Raw genomic sequence first — 20,436 nt, forward strand, 5'->3', positions numbered from 1 at the left:
AGCCCTGTCCTCTCCTCTTTGTTGGAAGATGAGTACACATCGGGTAATCCGCCCACGAGAGCCCAATCACAAGAGGCTCATACAGAAAGCAATCAGCCCATAGCCCAATATCGAGACCACAGCCTATTATTCAAACCACAAAGGATCCGTCTTTCATCGTCCAATCTTCTCGATCGAACATATTGACATCAATACTCCTTTCCATGGCCATTCACGGCCCGCGAAGATCAACCACTCGTGCCCGAGATCACTATCCAATCAAAAACCAGACTTCCAAGATCCATCTCACTCAGACCCTTTTGAATGTAGCGGATAACAACGGAGCGGGGCTATCGAATTGATATGTATTCGAATCTTAGGAGCTGGTAATCACTGATATGCTCATATTGGTGACGTTATTGTTGCTGTAATCAAAGAAGCAGTGCCCAAAATGCCTCTAGAAAGATCAGACAGAAGTAAGACGAGCTGTAATTGTACGTACATGTAAAGAACTCAAACGTGACAACGGTATGATAATACGATATGATGACGGTTGTCATTAATCAAGAAGGAAATCCAAAAGGAACTCGAGTTTTTGGGGAATTGAGACTTATGAATTTCACAAAAAGAGTCTCATGAGCTCCTGAGGTATTATAAATACTAGTAGTAGAGACTATGATATAGTAGGGTATCAGAATATAGATCAATTAGTAGATTATGTCTGACGCATATACATGAAAATAAAATAATAATTATATAATAATAAGAATAAGAATTATAATCTTAATAAAAGGAAGGGTTCGAATAGCATCTACTAATATTATATTACCGAAAACTTTGTGAAAATACTTCTACGAGAAGGTTTTATTGAAAACGTTCGAAAACCATAGGGAAAGTAACAAATCTTTCTTGGCACGTGCCCCTGCTCCTGGTCTTCGAACTAGTCATTAATGGTCGGCAACATAGGTACCCTTTTTCGGTATGCGTTGCGAACACTTTCATTTTTAGCGTCTCATCTTCTCTGGAGAAGCTCAAATCGAACGGATAGAGCAGATGGTCCAACTACAGAACTTCTTCTTTTTCATTACTTCCATGGTCGTGCCCCGTGGCACGGCAGCACCCGTACTATTGAAATGGTTCGTCAGTAGAGATGTTCCCACTGGTGCCTCTTCTTCCAATGGTACTATAATTCCTATTCCTATCTCTTTATTCCCTTTTTTGGTCTATCTACATTCAAGGAAATTCATACGCTCCATGGACAGAGCAAAAAGTGGAGTGTTGGTCAAAGCAAGCCGCCCTATTCTATTACCAGACAAAATAGGGAGAAGCTCATCCGCTAGAAATGCTTTATTTCGTTTCGTTCCCGTTCTTCATTTCCTTATTATCGAATCCATGGGGGACTTGTCATATTTAGAATCTTTCTGCGGTCTGCTCTGTTTACAATTCTTTCGTACTCTCTTCTCTTTACCACGCGATAGGTCAGCGAAGCGTGAGCGGGCGCTCCGAAGTAAAGGCCAAACACTTCGGCCTAAGGGGAATGAGCAACAAAATGACAAGATGAGGTGCCCCGGGCACCCCCATATAGAAAGAAGGGTCGAAGGTTTTGGGCCTGTAGCTTTCCCCGCTCCCCCCTCGTCGAGTGGTGCTTGTTTGGGGCCACCTGAAATCGGGCTTGAAGCTCTCGCCTTACCAACGAGCCGACTGCTGATGGCTGTTGGTCACGACTACTACAAAAAAGTGAAGATGAATCTTTCTATTTCACATGGAGGAGTGTGCATCTTTATGTTGGGTGTTCTTCTGTCGTGCGACCCGATGGCTTATGTGCGACCTGTGGCCCACGCCTCCTATTCTATTTGTTTAGGGCGGGCGGCGTGAACTCTGATTCGATCCGGGTATTCAATCCCGCCGCTGAGATGCTCAGTTGACTCCTTAACCTTGATAGGAAGATGGCTTATTCCAAAATTCGTGCATAAGGGTAAGGAACTTTGGATGAATTAATGCGAATGGGTGTAAGCCTCGCTGCTCGGAAACACCCAGTGCTGACCACACTGAGAGACACGAAAGCGCAGGTAATGCCAGTTGGCGAAGTGGCGTTAAGCATCCCTAGCGGTACGCAAAGAGAGGTCGTGATGATATCATCTACGTCCGTACCGCTCCTCGTGGAGTAGATCCCGCATCCAACCAACCCTTTTTTGACCAGGGAACGGGAGAATTCCCACTACCGCTGGCAGGCCAGCCGGGCCGTGAGCGCGGTGGGAACGGGCTTCCCAAAAAGCGAGCCCCGGCCCGGGTCAGCATAGAATGGGGGGGACGGCCCTAATGTTGTGTTGGCCGGGTTGCGGGCGGATAAAAGCGGACGTGGGGACTCGGGTCGGGGCACAGCGTAACTAAGATAAGAGAGCCATTCCATTTAGGGCGAGACAGAATGGGCGGGCACAAGCGGTCTGGTGTCCGAGCCGATTGGTCAGACGACGACTACCGCACATATTATATTAGCCGCCTATCCCGGAATGGACTGGGATGGAATAGAAAGAACGCGAAGCAACAAGCAAGGGATGAGCGCTTTGTTGCTAAAGCGCATACGTTTTCTTGCTGGGTCGGTTTGTTTTTTGGGGCAATAAGCTTGCTTCTTCACAAGCTTATCCCCGCCCCTTTCCTGTCCGTCCCGACCGGCAGCAGTTGGGTTTCCCCATCTCTCCTCAGCTTCCCCGGTCTTCGGCCCGAGCTGTATGAGGCAGAAACTCGTCCCACGTACGGTTCGGAGGCCGAGCCCCACCCCTGCAATAATGGTGCGGCTTAGGTCAACTAATACGAATAAGATACAGTTCACTCAACGATTGCCTTTGGGTTCCGAACTCCATATGGGGAAGGAACGTTGTTGTTTGCGAGGTCTCGATCATTTACATGGACCCACTTCTCATTCCATTTGTGGGAATTTGATGATTTATAAACCGTCCCCAACGAGCGAAAGGTTCATGTTTGAACATGATGAATCACTTCGTGCCGACCTGTTGCCCATAAACTTTCCTGCCTCATATGAGAATGGAAAACTGGAAGATTTTCTGCATCGGTGGATGAAGAATCACGAACATAAGAATTTCAGGTTTAGCATGTTCCCAGAAAGAAGATACTTTTTTTCCATTCGAGAAACGAGGAGCACGACTGAAGTGGCTATACATACAAATCCATTTACGGATCTATATGCTTCGATTGGAACTGGAAGTTCCAGAACTGGCGGCTGGTATACCACCATAATGAAATTGCCTTTTCTTTTTAGTATTCGGATAGGATTTCTGTTGGCTTCATCGGGGGGCTCGCGTAGTTTGTTACGTCAACTCCAAAAGGATAAGTTGCATTGGAATCGAGAAAGTTTCGTTCATAATTGCATAAAAGGAGTAAAAATAGTGGCTGCGGCGCGTCGAGGGTCAACCTTGATATCGAATAACCTTTCGAGCCTTCCCCAATGGATCTCTATCCTCCTTTGAAACCAATAGAAGTTCACTGACCATCCCTGTTAAACATAACCCAAGGTAGGATCGAGAGGAGAAGAATAGGACTCTTGCTAGTATCATAACCGGGAGAATGAAACCATTAGATTAGTGGAAAGAAGTTCGAATGGGAAGGACATGACCCCGGACGGACTGGACCAAGCAACACAGTACTGAAATCCTAAGTTGCAAACCTCTCAGCAATATATATCTCGGGTCCCAGTTAGGGAATCCCCAAAGACCATGTCGTCTGCGTACCTTTCGTAGCAGGTGTTAAACAAAAGCTATATCTTTTCTTCTTTGCTTGTAACAAACAGAGCTATCTAAAGCTTTAAAGTAAGCAACTGAGCTATCTATTCCAACGTATTGGTCCAACTCTTAGCTGGGTGTGCTACAGACTGGTATTGTTCAAGATGATTCATTTCCATTCACTCCTCATAACCCCTACAAACACATGGCTTGCCTTCACAGGGCTCCCCCAGCCTTAGCATCATGGGTACACTCTTGTCTCATCAAAGCAACTCTTCTTAAGAAGACCCGTTCCACCCCACAACGAAGTTCCTCCATAGTGGACCCATCAGCACTGCTCCATCGCAAGGATTTTTTCGTAACTCGATGAGTCTTCTCACTCATCTACAAGGAAGTAGTTTAAAGTGGGTGTTGTACCCGCGCTGTAGTTAAGAGCCCTCAACTACACTAGATGCCAGCAGCCGTAGCATCACAACGAGTATCACCATCTTCAGCTACCCACTCTTATTGCATCACCCACACCTAATTACAACAGTTGAATGCTGTATTTGCATTTTGATATTGTACATAGCTATTTACTTCTATTATAAATGTACCCTTGACACCTCTGTCTCAAGAGGAGAAGCATGGACTGTTGCTAGCGCTCATAAATATCCTTATGACCCCTGAAGATGGAGTTGTTTAGTGAAAAAAGTAAGGGCACTAGGGTTCCTATTAGGGTTGTTATTCTGTTGGATATACGCCAATAGCAAAACAGAAACCTATAATGATACCCAAACTAACACCAACACGCCATTTTCATTTTATATCAATATTTTCCCTTCCTTGCTTATGGTTTGCTGTTCTCGGGAATGGTATCTCCTCGTAGGATTCCATATCTTTTAACATGCTGCGGGCAAAGCCTTATTGAAAACCGTGTATTATCAAAACATAATGACATTCATTTAGAAGGTTCAAAAGTATGGGAAAGGTTAAAAGAACTTCGATCACCTCCAATAAGACATCCGTTAGTTGATACATTATACAATGATAAAGAGTTTACCCCTTATGAGTTTTTATCACGAAAAGAGGTGTGGCAAGAGGAAAGTCTAGGGGTACTCGAGAAAGCACCAAGAACCTATCTAGATATGGTTGTTACAACACCAGGTCGAAACCTACGAATTCTATTCAAAATCATAGATGGGATTTAAGTGCGATATATTCTGGCAATTCCTACGTATTCACCGCTGGATAAAATCTAATAGAACATCTATATCACGTTTAGAGAGTCATTGCTATAAAGAGCTTTTAGAGTACTACGATCTGGATAATCCTCCTAAATTTAGATCTATGCTGCTCCATGCGGGGGAAGTCGATGAAGATACTTATAGGTAGTAGAACCCTACCCTCTATATGTAAATCTAGCTGGTACCATAAAAACATAGTGAAAAGTTTCAATGATGAAGTAGAAAATATGGCTATTAATGATCGTAATACGTATTTTGAATCTTTCAGAGATTGTCTTAATGTTCATAATGTGAAGATAACGGATATACTAAGTGGTAAAATTGTTAATGACCACCTACTAAGTGATGAATTGCGGGATAAACTCCAGTTTGCACTAATTATCAGTTGGCTGTTAATATCTGATGCGCTCCATCCTGAAGAAAAAATCTTCTTCCCGCAATTGAGATCCCTGTTAAGGATGAATATCTCGCTCGTGCTTTTTTTGCGAGGAAATCGCTCTACTTTTTCCAGCGATGAGTGATTGAGTAAGGTCTAATTCAATCTGTGTTATGACCTACCTTTTTTGATTGAAGTAAACGAGAGCTTTACTTCTTCTTTTCAAACCCTAAGGTTTGAGCTCGTCCTCGGCCTTTTCTCTCTTTTCAAATTCCATAGATATAGATGTCTCGACTGCCGAATCCTTATCCTTAGAACAACTCGATTCTGTTGATTCACTGTCTATTTGTCCTTCAACCGGATTAATGGTCAACGACTTTGACAGCCTTTCCTTCACACAAGGTTTTTAATCCATCTCCCCCGCTTAGGACAGTAAGGGGAAGTAGCGATATTCCGATTCCTTCGTGGGGAATCAACGAAGGCAGCCGCTCCCGCAGCTTTAGTACTTAAGTTAGCCCCAGCCCTTATCCCGCGATGAGAAGGTAGATGCGGTAAGCCAACTCCTATCCTTCTTGCGGAAAGGGCATTCAATGCCATCTTCATTCCCTTCCTTACTTCGAGGAGCAGGTCGAATAGTCAAAGAAGGGGATGGCTAATTCCAGGAATAGAGTAGCATTCTCAAGCTGAGATAAAGAGCTTTTGCCTCAACTTCACTCTCCTTTCGTTTGTCCTTACCAGTGGATGTCTTATTTAAATACTTTGTCGACCTACTTATCAAAGCGCACGTAAAGGTAGGTATGTTCTCCTACGTGTTGAAAGAAGTGCTTCAATCAATAGGTCCTTCCTCTCAAAACCATACGCATAAGAGTGGAAATCCCCGCTATATATATGTTAGATCAAAGAAATATTTTTTCGTCCGTAATTAGTGTTACCGTTGTAGGATTAGTAGCCTTTTTCGCGTGAGCCAATCTCGCTAGCCGCAAGAGAGAGGCCTATGTTCAAGGAATGAATCTTTTTTTGATAGGAAGGCTGGTGGCATACGAAGAGAGGGCGACAGAACATCTGCATTCCCTTTCTTTGATTGAGAGAAGGATAAAGCAGAAAAAAAGACTTTACTGAAATTCCATTCCAAAAATAGGATACTTACTCCTTTCGCCGCCCACTTTCAAATAAGTAAAAAGGAAGAAGCGACTGGAGTGAAACTATAGGTAGGCAGAGGTTAGAGTCAAAGGAGGAGCCACCATAGTCAAAGCCCCACAGACAGGTAAAGTTGAATGCAGTTGCCGAAAGCAGGCAGAGTGAATTCAAGGGTCTGCCCTTTAGACGAATGCACCTACAGTTTTGATGGACCTCAGTCACCCGTATAGTACCACCCACCAACAAAATTCTGAAATAGGCCTTACCCACCGCCCTATTTCCTTTCCAACTCTCAAAGCTAAACTCTTGAGATAGCACAGCAAAGAAAGTATTAGCTTCACTCGTTCTTACTTATGAAAAGTATTAGCTTCACCCGCTATTATGAAAAGTCTTAATCATCCTGGTGCTATATGAAAAAGGGCGTGCGTGCTAGAAAAGCCAGAGAATTCAGCACCGTACTGCCAGGGAGTCCCATTGAAACGCGGGACAGAAACTCATATATAGTGTAGTTTCTATGATTTGGGGTTCGAATCTACCATTGGAGAGAAAATAAGGGGTTATGTGGATGGGGTCTCGCTTGGACGCAGGGGAGATCCATAGATCTGGATAGAGTCTTTCTCGCTCAGTAAAGAAGAGTACGCGCGCTACGGCTTACGCAGTGGATCTTCGGGCAACCAACCCGGCACATCCAATTCCGATCAACAACTTGGAGGTATGGCTGAGTGGCTTAAGGCATTGGTTTGCTAAATCGACATACAAGAAGATTGTATCATGGGTTCGAATCCCATTTCCTCCGGCACGGAAGTAGAACGGGCGGGCGAAATTACGTGAGAGAAAGAACCTCAGATTGATGGAGTCCGCCGTCGGACAGAATAGCACTACTTAGTGACTAGGAGCGGAGCGCCCCTTTCTTGTTCTTGGTGGCGTCTATAGCGAAGAAGACCTTCCCGAACGAGGGCCGTCCAGTCCCTGGCCGGCTCTCGGTTCTTGAGCAAACTCCTCCACTGGGATGCTCATAGATGAAGAAAAGAGACTTTAGGCAAGTGGTTCTGGTAGCTCAGCTGGTTAGAGCAAAGGACTGCAAATCCTTTTTTGCTTGTTTCAGTGGGAAGAGCAAGGGGCATTGCCCTTGAAATCCTTCAGTGGTTCGATTCCACCTCAGAACGAAAGAAAATGCAAGTGAAAGAGAATTGTAGGACAAGAGCTGATGGATGATAGAACAAAAGAGATGGATAGAGGCGAGAGAGATTGAGTGGAGGGTTCGAATCGCAAGATTCCTATTGGTGCGGAAATGGGTAGAGGTAAAGCGAAGCACAGAGACCAGACCACCGGATCCCCCCTTTTCAATTGACATAGTTTGACCAGTGAACTCCCTGCTGCGTGCAATAGTTGTTCCGAGGACAATCAATGGGTATATAAAAGACCAACGAAACGACGAGTGAGAAGGATAAGGGGGAGTAGTAGGAGGAGCTTTCATTGAAGTAGAGGTTTCATCGAGTGATGACGAGAGATAGAATGAGACAAAGCATAAAGGGGAGAGCGCTTTGCCGAGCATTTAGTAGTCGTTCGGCTGGGGGGGTTATCTTTAAAGTAGTGCTTAAATCACTACAGGAGCGAAAAAAAAGGATAAGTAGCGAAATTTCGTCGACTATTTATTTTTATATGTTATGTATTCCATATTTGATCTTCTTTTTGAAGATTTCCATTTTAGTTTTTCTAGTCTTTTATCGGATAGTCCTCCCCATAGTACAGATGTTTTCCCTTCTAACTTGTTGCTCCTTTCTTATCACTCTTCCCCCAGAAGTTCAAGACCCACAGGCTCTAGCTCATTTAGAAGGGCTAAACTTCTATCTGAGCCTTTACGAGCAGGATCCGGAGTGGGTTGCGTTCATTCAGCAGGAGCTGAATCACAACACCCCTCTGGAGGACATACCTGGGCGGCTGAGGCTCTTCCTAATGGAAGAAAGGACATCCAATGTTAGGATGGATCTAATTCAAGAATTTCTAGCTCTATACGCGAGGAACGGAGCCGTACTTCCGGTAGAACCCTACCTTTTGGAGGGGGCGCTTCGTTCCTATCTTGACTCTATCCGAGCAACGGATGATTTCTCTATTCTCCAGGCAGCTTATCAGGATCTGCGGGATCATGAGGAAGGATCATTTTTCTTCCGTGATGTGGTTTCCCACAACCGTGATTTCCTGGAAGCGCAAAGCGCGAAAAGAACGTGGATTGAGGTGGAACGGAATTCGCTATATTCAAAGATAGAACGAGCCCAAGCAAGGCTCGAAAGAACCGAATTCCAACACACTCTACTGATCTTCCAATTAGAAGATCGAAAGAGGGGGGGGGAATAATATGCCGTATACCACTTTTTTTTTCAAAAGCAAGCATATGTGACCTAACAGGACTTTTGAATTAACTCTGCGATTTTGAAGACGGAGGAAATGAAAGCTGAAGAAGTTATCGAAACTTGGTTTAGTATCAAGGTTCTTCTCTTCCAGCCCCGAGCCCCTCTCTGATAAGGCTTGAAAGTTTTCAAAACGAAAATCAAATGACAAATCTGGTCCGATGGCTCTTCTCCACTAACCACAAGGATATCGGTACTCTATATTTCATCTTCGGTGCCATTGCAGGAGTGATGGGCACATGCTTCTCCGTACTGATTCGTATGGAATTAGCCCGACCCGGCGATCAAATTCTTGGTGGGAATCATCAACTTTATAATGTTTTAATAACGGCTCACGCTTTTTTAATGATCTTTTTTATGGTTATGCCGGCGATGATAGGTGGATTTGGTAATTGGTTTGTTCCGATTCTGATAGGTGCACCTGACATGGCATTTCCACGATTAAATAATATATCATTCTGGTTGTTGCCACCAAGTCTCTTGCTCCTATTAAGCTCAGCCTTAGTAGAAGTGGGCAGCGGCACTGGGTGGACGGTCTATCCGCCCTTAAGTGGTATTACCAGCCATTCTGGAGGAGCAGTTGATTTAGCAATTTTTAGTCTTCATCTATCAGGTGTTTCATCAATTTTAGGTTCTATCAATTTTATAACAACTATCTTCAACATGCGTGGACCTGGAATGACTATGCATAGATTACCACTTTTTGTGTGGTCCGTTCTAGTGACAGCATTCCTACTTTTATTATCACTTCCGGTACTGGCAGGGGCAATTACAATGTTATTAACCGATCGAAACTTTAATACAACCTTTTTTGATCCTGCAGGAGGGGGAGACCCAATATTATACCAGCATCTCTTTTGGTTCTTCGGTCATCCAGAGGTGTATATTCTCATTCTGCCTGGATTCGGTATTATTAGTCATATCGTATCGACCTTTTCAAGAAAACCGGTCTTCGGGTATCTAGGCATGGTTTATGCCATGATAAGTATAGGTGTTCTTGGATTTCTAGTTTGGGCTCATCATATGTTTACTGTGGGCTTAGACGTTGATACGCGTGCCTACTTCACCGCAGCTACCATGATCATAGCTGTGCCCACTGGAATAAAAATCTTTAGTTGGATTGCTACCATGTGGGGAGGTTCGATACAATACAAAACACCCATGTTATTTGCTGTAGGGTTCATCTTTTTGTTCACCATAGGAGGGCTCACTGGAATTGTTCTAGCAAACTCTGGGCTAGACATTGCTCTACATGATACTTATTATGTGGTTCGCACATTTCCATTATGTACTTTCTATGGGAGCCGTTTTTGCTTTATTTGCTGGATTTTACTATTGGGTGGGTAAAATCTTTGGTCGGACATATCCTGAAACTTTAGGCCAAATCCATTTTTGGATTACTTTTTTCGGGGTTAATCTGACCTTCTTTCCCATGCATTTCTTAGGGCTTTCGGGCATGCCACGTCGCATTCCAGATTATCCAGATGCTTACGCCGGATGGAATGCTCTGAGCAGTTTCGGTTCTTATATATCCGTAGTTGGGATTCGTCGTTTCTTCGTAGTTGTCGCAATCACTTCAAGCAGTGGAAAGAACAAAAGATGTGCGGAAAGTCCTTGGGCTGTTGAACAGAATCCAACCACACTAGAATGGTTGGTACAAAGCCCTCCAGCCTTTCATACTTTTGGAGAACTTCCAGCTATCAAAGAGACAAAAAGCTAGGCGCACCTCTCCTAACTATTGCCCATAAAAAATAATATATTTAATATTATTATATATTATATATATTTGCCCTTATAAAATAATATATTTAATATATATTAATTCAATTTTCTATTGTGTGAAGTAAAAGAAGAAAAGGTCTAGGCTCCGTCATGACGGAATCTAAGATAAGAACCTAACAGAACGTAAAAAATGAAAAAAGATTCTAGACTGTTAATGTCTTGGCTCTGGAAGGAGATCGCGTGCAAGTAAACTAACGTCGTTCGTTCGGCGACCCCGCCTCACTTCACTTAACAGAAAGGGGGCCCTATTGAGAATTACGAGCATCGCATAACAGAAAATCTATTTACAAGCTACTGATTCTCCGACTACCAATTCTCAGGTCTGTGCTTCGGTTGGAGTCTTGGTCCGCGGGTGGAGGTTCGCGAGGGGGATATTCTGAACCAGCCGCTATGGCATATTGCCAGCCGATACAACTTAAAAGCGAGACCAAACACTCTATACTATTACTCTAAACATCGAATGCAATGAGAAATTCTTCGACAGACGGACTTAGCTGATTGATGTCATAAGCAATCTTCCTCGTATAGCGAAATCGAGAGTTCACGCTCAGCGTGAAGGAAAGCACTTCTACTTTCTCAGAGCTCCCCGTACAGTGGCACATCACCAGCCTTGCCTTAGTTCTCTTCTCGTTCAATGCTGTCTTTTCAGCGCTGATGGAAGCATGCCAAGGTGAAGTTGACGATCTCTTTAGCCTTTCTCCTTCTCTTCATCTTGCCCTATGAGCTCATGCAGTGAGTGCCGCAGGATGATTTAGTTCTGAGCGAGGGCTTGACCCGTTGAGGAGGGCATATTCTTCTGCATCTCTCTTGTCGGATCGCCTCCCCGTGTCCACGTCGTCGAAGAGATAGTCTTTGGACCCCAATTTCCCGTCGTAGGGAGCACTCTTCTGAGCCCCTAGATTCGCCGAAGGATGAGATCTTGCCTATGCAGTAGGATGAACAGGAAAGTTCTCCTCCATTGAGACCCGTGGAAGACTACTACTTTTTCTTATTGAAAAAAAGAGCTTTGTTATCTTACTTGCTGGCTAGTAAACGCTACCCCTACCCTTGAAAACTTGTTTACTTTTGAGGGCCGGAGTTTACTTAAATTCAAGAGGGACTTAAAGGATTTCTAACTTAACTGTCCTGCTTACTCATTGGATGAATTGACAGAGTCTCTTGCCCGGATATACACAAGATTGCTCATTCGCTGTAACCACTAGTTCTAGAACTGAATAGGAAAAGCTATATGGCACTCAAACAGAATGGATAGCAACTGAAACTCCAAGAGGTAGTATACTAATATACTTTTTTCCCTAAAAACCGGCTTTCCTAAGATGCCTATTGGTCTAAGCTTTATATCTATCCTATCGCTCTCTTGCTTAAATTAACTTCCTTCCTTAACTCAGATCTAAATGGCTTCCTTTGGATCGACATTAACTTAGGCGTAGGTCAAAGCACGGGCATGGAAAAGGGATTATATGGCGTGCTGGGCTGGATGAAAGAAGCAACTACGCCTACAATGAGAATAGCGGGACTCCCACTAGCTGACAGAGAACTCCCAGCCAAAATGAAACTGGACTTCCAGCAATAGCAGCAATGTCACTAGAACCTTTCCTACTGGAGAATAACTAGAAGTTTCTGGGGCCCTTAAGGTGGAAAAAAATGATTAAAAATCAACCATGCTTACTAAACAACTCAATCATGCACTCGTAATGCTCCATTCGAGGCGTAATACCTGAATCTTCACTCATCGAGAACAAGTATCTTTGACCCAGATTAACATATCCTTCACAAATACAAGCTAGCAAGGGATAACTGACAAGATAAGTTTATGCGTGCCACCTATCATTTGATACTGCCTGATCAAGTCTTTGGATCAAGTATGTTTAAAAAAAGGAGTATGCACAGGAAATCAAGCAAGAAAATAAATAGTTGATTGAAGCCATATCTTCTGTGTGCGTTGTAGTATGGGTGACTCTTAGGAAAACAAACAAGCGAGCGAAGCCCTCATACCCACTCTTCTCTCCCCTCCCCATACCCATCAACTACTAGGTTGTGGAGAGGGCCTCGGTGTCTCTATTTGCTATGAGAAACCTACAAAACCATCTTAAGAAATTTAGTATTCCCCTACCCCTTCCTTCCTCAATTCAAAGTAAATGAGCTTGGCTTGATTATCTTCATCCAATTTAGCCATTAGAAGACTATCAAGTTCTAAGCGAGCCAAATCTGAATTAGGTATGGTATTCACTCTCTCATTTAAGAATTTAGAAAAATATGGACTTCGATTCCTGTCCCGTTAGCATCTCCGATCCGAGAGTTGGGATGACTCCGTTAGTTTCGGTCGGGAGCCGGACGGTAATGGACCTACAACCCTTGCTTGTGGACTAGCTGCAGAGCTAACCTTTGTTCTATTGGTTTGGTGGTTGCTACCAAGACAATTTCTTTATGCCCATCAAAGAACCTCGAGATGCTAATCCACGAAAAACGATACGAGAAATGCGAAAGAACTCAACTACGGAACGAGGGCGACCCGTGAAAATACCTCGATTTCTGACTCGTGCCATTGAACTCTTTCTTGGCAACTTGGACAACTTATAACGATCCCGCGGAAGATCGGGTTAAAAAATTCTAAAGCTTTCGTCTCAATTCATATTTAGCCGCGAGCAATCTACGTTTGTGATCTCGTATATTTCGCTTCTCCGACATCTTACTTAGTTTCCCCCTCATCTTTTAGCAAAAAGCCGCTCCACAGTAGTAAAGTCTCATCTTTTGTATTGGCCGAAGTGACAATAGTCACATTGAACCCTCGAATATGCTCGAAGATCTCGAAATGATCTTCCAGTTCCGGGGAGAATTCGCAAAACTCCGTTTCCATAAAGAATTTGATGGAGTTTTCCCATATTTCGACCGGAGAATCTAACATAGACATTACTGTCAAGATTCTGACCAAAAAATGGTACATTCCATGCCCTCGGAGAACGCTTTGTCGTGCAAAGTCACTGACATATCCAGTGTCTTTTTCGGACCCCAAGAATGGATTGGATCGAAACGACTTTCCTGCTTTAAAATAAGGGCCCCTTTGTGTCTGTATGAATCTCTGACCGCACAAAATCTCCATAGCCAATTTTCCAAATTGGATTTTAAAATCAGAGGCAGCTTTTGGTACTAATCTGATTTCAAACAATCCAGGAACTTCCATAACATTGGCGTGATTCAGTTTGAGCAACAGATCCTGACGTAATACATCTTCGTAATGAAAATGGAGTGGAAACATCATGGCTTTTCCGCTTTTTTTTGAGAATGAGCACTGTGAACTATCCGCTTCAAAAAGGATAGTTGATCGAACCGAAACCAACGTCAACTACGAGTTATTAAGCGCCGAATCCAAATAAGTGTACTTCCTTTACGCTTGATGCAGGATTTACCTATTAATATGAAGTTCACTCTTCTGCTGACTTGAGCCCAGAAGGGAAGCGACTGATTTCCAATTCTTCTTTGCTAGCGCTTGACTCCTGTGGAATTCCATTAACAAGCTTTAAAAGTAAAGCCTTTTATTTGGATTTTTGAGATACTAGTTATTTATAGGTTAAGTTCGATATTTCACTCCGTGGGCCGGCTAATTAATGAAAGTAATTCCTGGAGGGGAATCAATCGAAGAGATTGCCTGCCCATGCTACAATTACTTACTCTTTAGGACTAGAGTGCTAAGCTGCCTCCCCGGCACCACCACTATAATGAATGGCTCAAACAAATAGGAGATGAGAAAGTCGAGTAGCAGCACTGATGGGAACATTTTTTGAAACTAGAATGGTTGATAGTCAAATAGGAGACTCGCGTTGTAGGTAAGGCTTTTCAAAAGCCTCGACTTGGCTAACGCCCTTTGGTTTTGAGGATCAATTTGCCCGTGCTTGCTGGTGTCAGGGTTGCAGATAAGTTGTTTCGGTGCCATTTCCTTTGTTATGAATGAAAGGCATTTTGGAGATTTGCTCAGTTGATACCGAATTTGAAGATAAGCCCTTCCCTCTCGTGAACACCTTCGTTTAGTAGATCGGTACGGTTCCATTCAGAAGAAACTATTATACGTGGTCCCGTGGAGTACGAATAAGGCTTGAAAGTTTTCCTTCATATTGTTTGCTAGCTTCCTTCTCCTTGTTTCCTGCCTTTCATTCTTTATGAAATTCTTATTGATTTTCTTTGCTGACTGACGTTACACCAAGAATTTATTTAATAGCGTATATATAGCCTGGGCATCGATACCAGCCTTCCGTTCGCATGATATTAAGAAAGTGCCTACTACTCAATTTCGCATTGGCAAATCCTTCCACTTGCTATCTAATGTAGTATATAAAGCCTTTCTTTTCTATTTCTTCTATTGGCTGGTCTGGGGGAAGCGGATCACGCGAAGATCTATAGTGTTTAAGTCCATCTTTCTCTTCCTGCAAGCTACTGAGATATGCCTCAGCTGCAGGTGCTTTGTATCTCTGGTCAAGAGTTGGCAAGGGATACCAATGTTGTCGACCACCTACCTTTGAGCATAGCTTTTACCATATTCCTCCCTCGATTCGCCATTCATTCCTTCACAGCTGAGTCAATAGCTGTGTCAACTGAATGTAGTTCTTTTTTTAAGAACGAGGCCGCTAAGGTCAAGGGACCTGATCCAGAACATTGAATCCAACCATCAGCATTCGCAAGAAAGAGAAAGAACTCGGTTCAAAGAATCGCTTCGGTCTAAAAACGAGTCTTCCAAGATCATGTCTATGTGAAGAGCTTGAACCAAGCGTTCACACGCATACGCCCTCTGAAGATTGGAAAGAATCCATCAGCGAGAAAATCAAATCGTATTCTATAGAATATGGTAGTGGTAATTATATAACTGCTTTGAGGAGGAAGAGGGAAATTGTCAATAACTGTTTGCAAGATCCACGTATATTAAAAGAATATATAAATAAATATGTGCAAACGCACTATGAAATCCGTTATAGATATTATAGTCCTAATTGGAATAATATGTGCTTATTCCACAATAATATCGAATTCAATCAACCAATTGTGAGGTTTCATTATAATTATATAAGGGATATGCTTTCTTTAAGGAGTCTCTCTCCTATGAAATTTGGTGAACTCTCTATGCGAAGCAGATTATGGACATCTTTACAAAGATTAACAGAATCTTCAAATTATACATTGACCGCTAAATACACACACAATGTTTAGTGAATCTTATGACAATCCAATCCAAGGATGGAACATCGTTTGTATGTGGGAATTTCTATGCTCTTGTCAAATTTGGGTTTTATACCGTTGTATGGTTCAGGTATATACCAGTTAGCGGTATAGAAGCGTTACCCGTTGATCTGTTTCCAGAAGATTATCATGTCTTTCTCAATGAGAGGGCAAATGTGACTGATTATAGTAAGGTAGTTTTCGTGGAAACGAAGGATCTTACTCCAGTAGTGCTGTCTGCCTTTCAAAATGATTATCCATTTAATGAAATGTTTGGTCCTATACCGGAAACAGAGAGTCCTCATAAAAGAAAATGGTTACTATCCATGGGTTTAGGTATAATGATCACTTTCCGCTTATCGGTAGGTGTGCTACCTGACATAAACGAAATTCTACTAAATTGAAAAAATGAAGATGAAACCAAATACTATGATAGGATTGATTGGATTAAATAGATAGGAATGATTGGATTGAATAGAACAACTATGAAACATAATAGTTGATTGAATAGAATGTTGGTCTCACAAGTCGGTACGGTGTGCATATCCATCCTTGGAAGAAGTAGCTCCGTCCCAGTCTTTGTCGGAACTTGAATCGAGGTAGGCAAAAGAATCCTTACTCGGAACGAGCCCAAGATAAAAGGTCTAGTCCAATTTTAGTCTTGGTTGTACATCGGTACTACGCACGGTAGGCATTTCTTCCCGTTATCGGGACTTGCACTTGCCCGGCCTTAGTGGTATTTTAATGATTTTCTTCCCCAGCAAATCAAGTAAATAGAAGTAATAATTCAAGTCCCTCCGTGGATTTGAACATACTTCGCTTCGTGGAGCCGAGGATTAGATCGATCTGAACTTTCATTTCTTCCATTCGCAGTAATCGTTGGTTTTGTCCAATTCCTTCAATCATCACTGTTTTGTTCTGTAATTCCATTTCATTTTATCTATTTTCTTCAAGAAATTCCATTGATGTGCTTTTCTATTGCTCTCATTCATTCCTATTCAATCTATTCAAAACTACGGGTACTGGTCTCAATGGGAAAGAGCCCTAATTCGATATGTCGTTTCTAGAGTATCAGCAAGTGGTAAGCGGATTACAAGCAAGCGGCGAAGGTTTGAATTGACTAGCTTGATCCCTACTATTAACAAGGAAGAAGTAAGCAAGCAAGAAAGAAAGTAAGTTCAGTCTCTTATTTCGAAGTTCGCTGTGCTCTTGTTCAATAGACATTCTGCTGGAACTCACCTTTATCTTTAGAGATGATGATGAATATTCTTTAGAGACTCCTCTAAAATAAAAGAAATACTTTACAAGAAAATAAAAATTATGTTTATACGGACGGAATTCGGTCTATCCTTTATTGAATATCATTGGGCCTGCCTCCTATCTATCAACTCATTACTCTCCTTTGTTCTCTGGTAAGCTCTCGCATTGCCTTAAAACAAGCATTCTTTCGTATTCAAAGAAGGTTTGCTTGCATGTTCTAGCACTGGAAGAGACGAATATTGGTTGCCGGATGCTATTCACATGTTAAAGCACAAAAGGTACCTCAAAGTTTATAGTTCTAAGCTGAAGAAATAGCCTGAGTCAACTTATCTTCTTTACAACCTCCAAACAAACGATTTAGGAAATGGAAATTGGAACCTTTTGGAGTTACCTAGTAGCATTGGAAACCTTATGTTCCTTCGATACCTTGGCTTCTTTGATTTAGTGATTAAGCTACCTCTACCTATATGTTTGCTTCAACAACGTTCTAGCTTGCGTATTCTGATCACACAATGGAATTCAGGTGGACCAGGGTTTGGGACACTAATCTTTAAATTATAGATGCATTATAACATGTCAAGGGAGGCGCCGAGATATGATATGACCAAAGGCCTTGTTGTTGTTGCGAGCCGGGCTCGAACTGACGAGGAGAGTGGAGAGGAATACAGTAGTAGTAGTCGGGCCAGGGGCTTATCTTATTCCTTGTATTCATTGGTCTGTATAGGGGTCACATATAGTTGGTGTGCTTTGTGAACTGCGATCTTGACGGTGAGACTGATAGGAAAATGTCTGAAAAATGGGGAGAAGCCGAGTAGGATAGGACTCGAAAGCCGAGCTATTAATTGAATCATGCTTTTGATTGAACGACAAAACATCGATCTGTTAAAGTCGATAATTCTGATTCGTCTTCGGGGTATGCCGTAAAGATAGCCGAGACCGAGGATAGGTGCCGATCTGTTTTACGGGCAGTAAGTACCGTTGTTCGAAAGGAAAGGTTGGCATTGCCTAAACCAAGGATAGGTTTGACCCTAGGATTGGGATTTTAGAAAAAAAGGGATAGCGCTCGTCTTTTCTCTACTCTAGCGTATGGACTCGTCCCAGGATTGCCGGAGCTAGCGTTAGGTGAGATTCCTTTGATTGAATTTAGCTTGCCATCATGATACGCTGCAGTTAGATTAGGAACCGTATAGGCGGCCTCATATACCCGGAAGCTTTGGATTCACGGATCCGAAACAAGAACATATTCACTGCTACTGATATCCCTCCCTTTGCTTTGAAGCCGAAGATAACGATAGGATTTCCGGAACCGAAACTATTATTAATTATAATTAGATTGCGAACTCAGGAGGGCTTAGTACCAGCTACAACTATCAATCCGTTAAGGAGCAGATCAATTGGCTTAGCCGAAACCGTGCCCTTATCTTTTCTTGCATTAGCCGAGGACAATACTAGGGATGCGGAAGTTCCGAGAATAGGATTCGATTCCCCGATCTTCTAATGGAGTTGGATCGGCCTTAGTCCAGAGGGAGAGGAGCAATTCAACGCTAATTCGTATTGCGATAAATCGTAGTCATATTATTATTATTGGCGTACGTAATTTCTTTACTACGTCTATCGCTCGTAGGAATATCTCTAAATAGGAATCGTAGTCCTCGTATGTACATGTTTCGTATTGTGATAAAGCACCTATGCCGCTAGAAATAGTAGCGCCTTAAAGAAGGCGTTATTTACAAGATGGAATAGTGCTACGTCATAAGCAGAAAGACCACAAGCCATAAATGGGTTACCTAGCCACATAATTACAGACAGGGACCCAACTCTTAGGCCAGTCCGAAGGGCATTGATGGAACAAACAAAGGTAGAAGATCTTGATTCTCTGCAATTCGGCTTCAACCCGATGGAGCTCTCTTCAAAACATATCTTTCGGCGTCAGTCTTTCCTGCCTTACCTTAACCCCGCTTTCACGTGGCGATTCGGTATGTGATCTGTTTACGGTATTCTTGAAGCTTTCTTTCTTGGTCACCGGACAGAGTGAGAACTGCTCTGCTTTCTTTCCCTAGCACACACTTAGTAGATAGTAGGCACAACTCCGCTAAGAGCTCATCGAACTTGAGTTCTAGAGTAAGACCACAGCTCGATATGGCTCATTCACTAGTATGGTTTACCACATGCCAGTGATAGATCTCTCTCAAGCGAGGTTTGGTATCGGTGAAGTCAATCATTGAATTGAAGTGGTAGAGTGCATAGCGGGGCATAAGGCCCCATGTATTTCTTATCAGTGTGTTTATACCTTGAATTCAATTGATGCTGTTCTAGCTTGTTTTAAACAAGTTATAGAGTTTGTTTTGGTTCCAGGTGGTCATCCCAACTCGTATTAGCTATCGAAAAGCCGTACTTACTTGAGTTTCCCGCTTTCCATAACGAATCCCCCGCTGAAAGCACCACAGGGAGTGTAACCGGAGGAGGATGTTGTCTTTTCTCACTCACCCAGTAGTCGAGGGTGTATTATTACCCGTTTCACTGACATCTGCCTTCCCTTCTCTGGAGCAGTTATGTAGATAGGAGTGGTAGGAATCAGCGAGCATGTTGCCATTCGAGGTAGTCCAACCTTCCTATTAATTAGAATTCTGGGTAACCCTATCGTTGATTGACGGATCGGAGGGACTAAACTGTTCCCTTTCCTTCCCAGGGCTAGGTTATCTATTTCCTGTTCGTGCTGCGCCATCAGATTAATCGTATCGTGATCCTGGTATCGCTCGAGCATCTCTTTCTGATGAAACCTTTGCCCTTGCTTTCTCCACTACACCTGGTAACGCACAGTGCTTCTTTCTTCGATCTATCCAAGGGAGGCTTATTGCTTTAAGCAGAGTATCCAGTTCTGCATCCGTTAATGATTTCTGAACATAGAGAAAAGAATTGATAGCTAAAGTTTGCTTTTAGTAGTTTAGTCACCAATCAAAAAAGTAGCTAGGCTGAAGCCGAAGCACATTCCCTAGCGTACTAGCGTACGAGAGAAGCACATTCCCTAGCGTACGAGATATGCCTTTTAGGAAAGAGATCCCTTTTATGAGCAATGGTTTTTGATAATGCTAACCCCTGTTCAAAGCAAAGGTCGAAGCTGGCCACCCTTTACTCGGCATCCGTTCTCATATGCATAGATGCTCCGAGAAGCTTCTTTTAGTTAGCCAAGCGGGTCATGTGGATGGGTCAAGAGATGCGTAAACGTGCCCAACAAGGGGTAGGTGTGGTAAAAGGGTATGCGGGTTGATGTGTCCTTCACCTTGCTAGTAAGAGTGGTATCCTTATTGGCAGCAATACCCCATTTC

General features: G+C 42.9%; 5 protein-coding genes, 1 non-coding gene and 1 pseudogene across 6 annotated transcripts, besides 32 other annotated features; 4 read left to right on the plus strand and 3 right to left on the minus strand.

The window, feature by feature from the left end:
* The first annotated feature begins 1,032 nt into the window (after positions 1–1,032).
* ccmFc (cytochrome c biogenesis Fc) lies at positions 1,033–3,344 on the plus strand. The gene is given in 2 exon segments: positions 1,033–1,781; positions 2,786–3,344. Coding segments are annotated over 2 exon segments (1,308 nt in total).
* Position 1,070, plus strand, in ccmFc: a sequence feature (C to U RNA editing).
* Position 1,082, plus strand, in ccmFc: a sequence feature (C to U RNA editing).
* Position 1,084, plus strand, in ccmFc: a sequence feature (C to U RNA editing).
* Position 1,135, plus strand, in ccmFc: a sequence feature (C to U RNA editing).
* Position 1,151, plus strand, in ccmFc: a sequence feature (C to U RNA editing).
* Position 1,154, plus strand, in ccmFc: a sequence feature (C to U RNA editing).
* Position 1,155, plus strand, in ccmFc: a sequence feature (C to U RNA editing).
* Position 1,178, plus strand, in ccmFc: a sequence feature (C to U RNA editing).
* Position 1,192, plus strand, in ccmFc: a sequence feature (C to U RNA editing).
* Position 1,224, plus strand, in ccmFc: a sequence feature (C to U RNA editing).
* Position 1,333, plus strand, in ccmFc: a sequence feature (C to U RNA editing).
* Position 1,338, plus strand, in ccmFc: a sequence feature (C to U RNA editing).
* Position 1,357, plus strand, in ccmFc: a sequence feature (C to U RNA editing).
* Position 1,429, plus strand, in ccmFc: a sequence feature (C to U RNA editing).
* Position 1,504, plus strand, in ccmFc: a sequence feature (C to U RNA editing).
* Position 1,575, plus strand, in ccmFc: a sequence feature (C to U RNA editing).
* Position 1,613, plus strand, in ccmFc: a sequence feature (C to U RNA editing).
* Position 2,896, plus strand, in ccmFc: a sequence feature (C to U RNA editing).
* Position 2,936, plus strand, in ccmFc: a sequence feature (C to U RNA editing).
* Position 2,996, plus strand, in ccmFc: a sequence feature (C to U RNA editing).
* Position 3,042, plus strand, in ccmFc: a sequence feature (C to U RNA editing).
* Position 3,119, plus strand, in ccmFc: a sequence feature (C to U RNA editing).
* Position 3,166, plus strand, in ccmFc: a sequence feature (C to U RNA editing).
* Position 3,187, plus strand, in ccmFc: a sequence feature (C to U RNA editing).
* Position 3,261, plus strand, in ccmFc: a sequence feature (C to U RNA editing).
* Position 3,286, plus strand, in ccmFc: a sequence feature (C to U RNA editing).
* Position 3,342, plus strand, in ccmFc: a sequence feature (C to U RNA editing).
* A 3,819-nt stretch (positions 3,345–7,163) lies between the features above and the next one.
* On the plus strand, positions 7,164–7,251 carry trnS. The gene has a single exon. It is a non-coding gene; the product is annotated as a tRNA-Ser (tRNA).
* A 261-nt stretch (positions 7,252–7,512) lies between these two features.
* Positions 7,513–8,010, minus strand: orf165. The gene has a single exon. The coding sequence runs from the start codon at positions 8,008–8,010 to the stop codon at positions 7,513–7,515; it is 498 nt and encodes a 165-aa protein (YP_002000590.1).
* On the plus strand, positions 7,956–8,810 carry orf284 (hypothetical protein). The gene has a single exon. It carries the CDS (start codon positions 7,956–7,958, stop codon positions 8,808–8,810), a length of 855 nt encoding a protein of 284 aa, YP_002000591.1.
* A 197-nt stretch (positions 8,811–9,007) lies between these two features.
* Positions 9,008–10,583, plus strand: cox1 (cytochrome c oxidase subunit1). Its single transcript is given in 1 exon segment — positions 9,008–10,583. A coding segment is annotated over 1 exon segment (1,576 nt).
* Position 10,410, plus strand, in cox1: a sequence feature (C to U RNA editing).
* Position 10,413, plus strand, in cox1: a sequence feature (C to U RNA editing).
* Position 10,441, plus strand, in cox1: a sequence feature (C to U RNA editing).
* Position 10,497, plus strand, in cox1: a sequence feature (C to U RNA editing).
* A 2,473-nt stretch (positions 10,584–13,056) lies between the features above and the next one.
* On the minus strand, positions 13,057–13,333 carry rps14 (ribosomal protein S14; annotated as a pseudogene).
* Position 13,334: 1 nt separating this feature from the next.
* Positions 13,335–13,901, minus strand: rpl5 (ribosomal protein L5). Its single transcript is given in 1 exon segment — positions 13,335–13,901. A coding segment is annotated over 1 exon segment (567 nt).
* Position 13,838, minus strand, in rpl5: a sequence feature (C to U RNA editing).
* Positions 13,902–20,436: the final 6,535 nt, after the last annotated feature.

The sequence above is a fragment of the mitochondrial genome of Oryza sativa (genome assembly GCF_034140825.1).
Source record: "Oryza sativa Japonica Group mitochondrion, complete genome".
In the NCBI taxonomy this organism is placed as follows: Eukaryota; Viridiplantae; Streptophyta; class Magnoliopsida; order Poales; family Poaceae; genus Oryza; species Oryza sativa.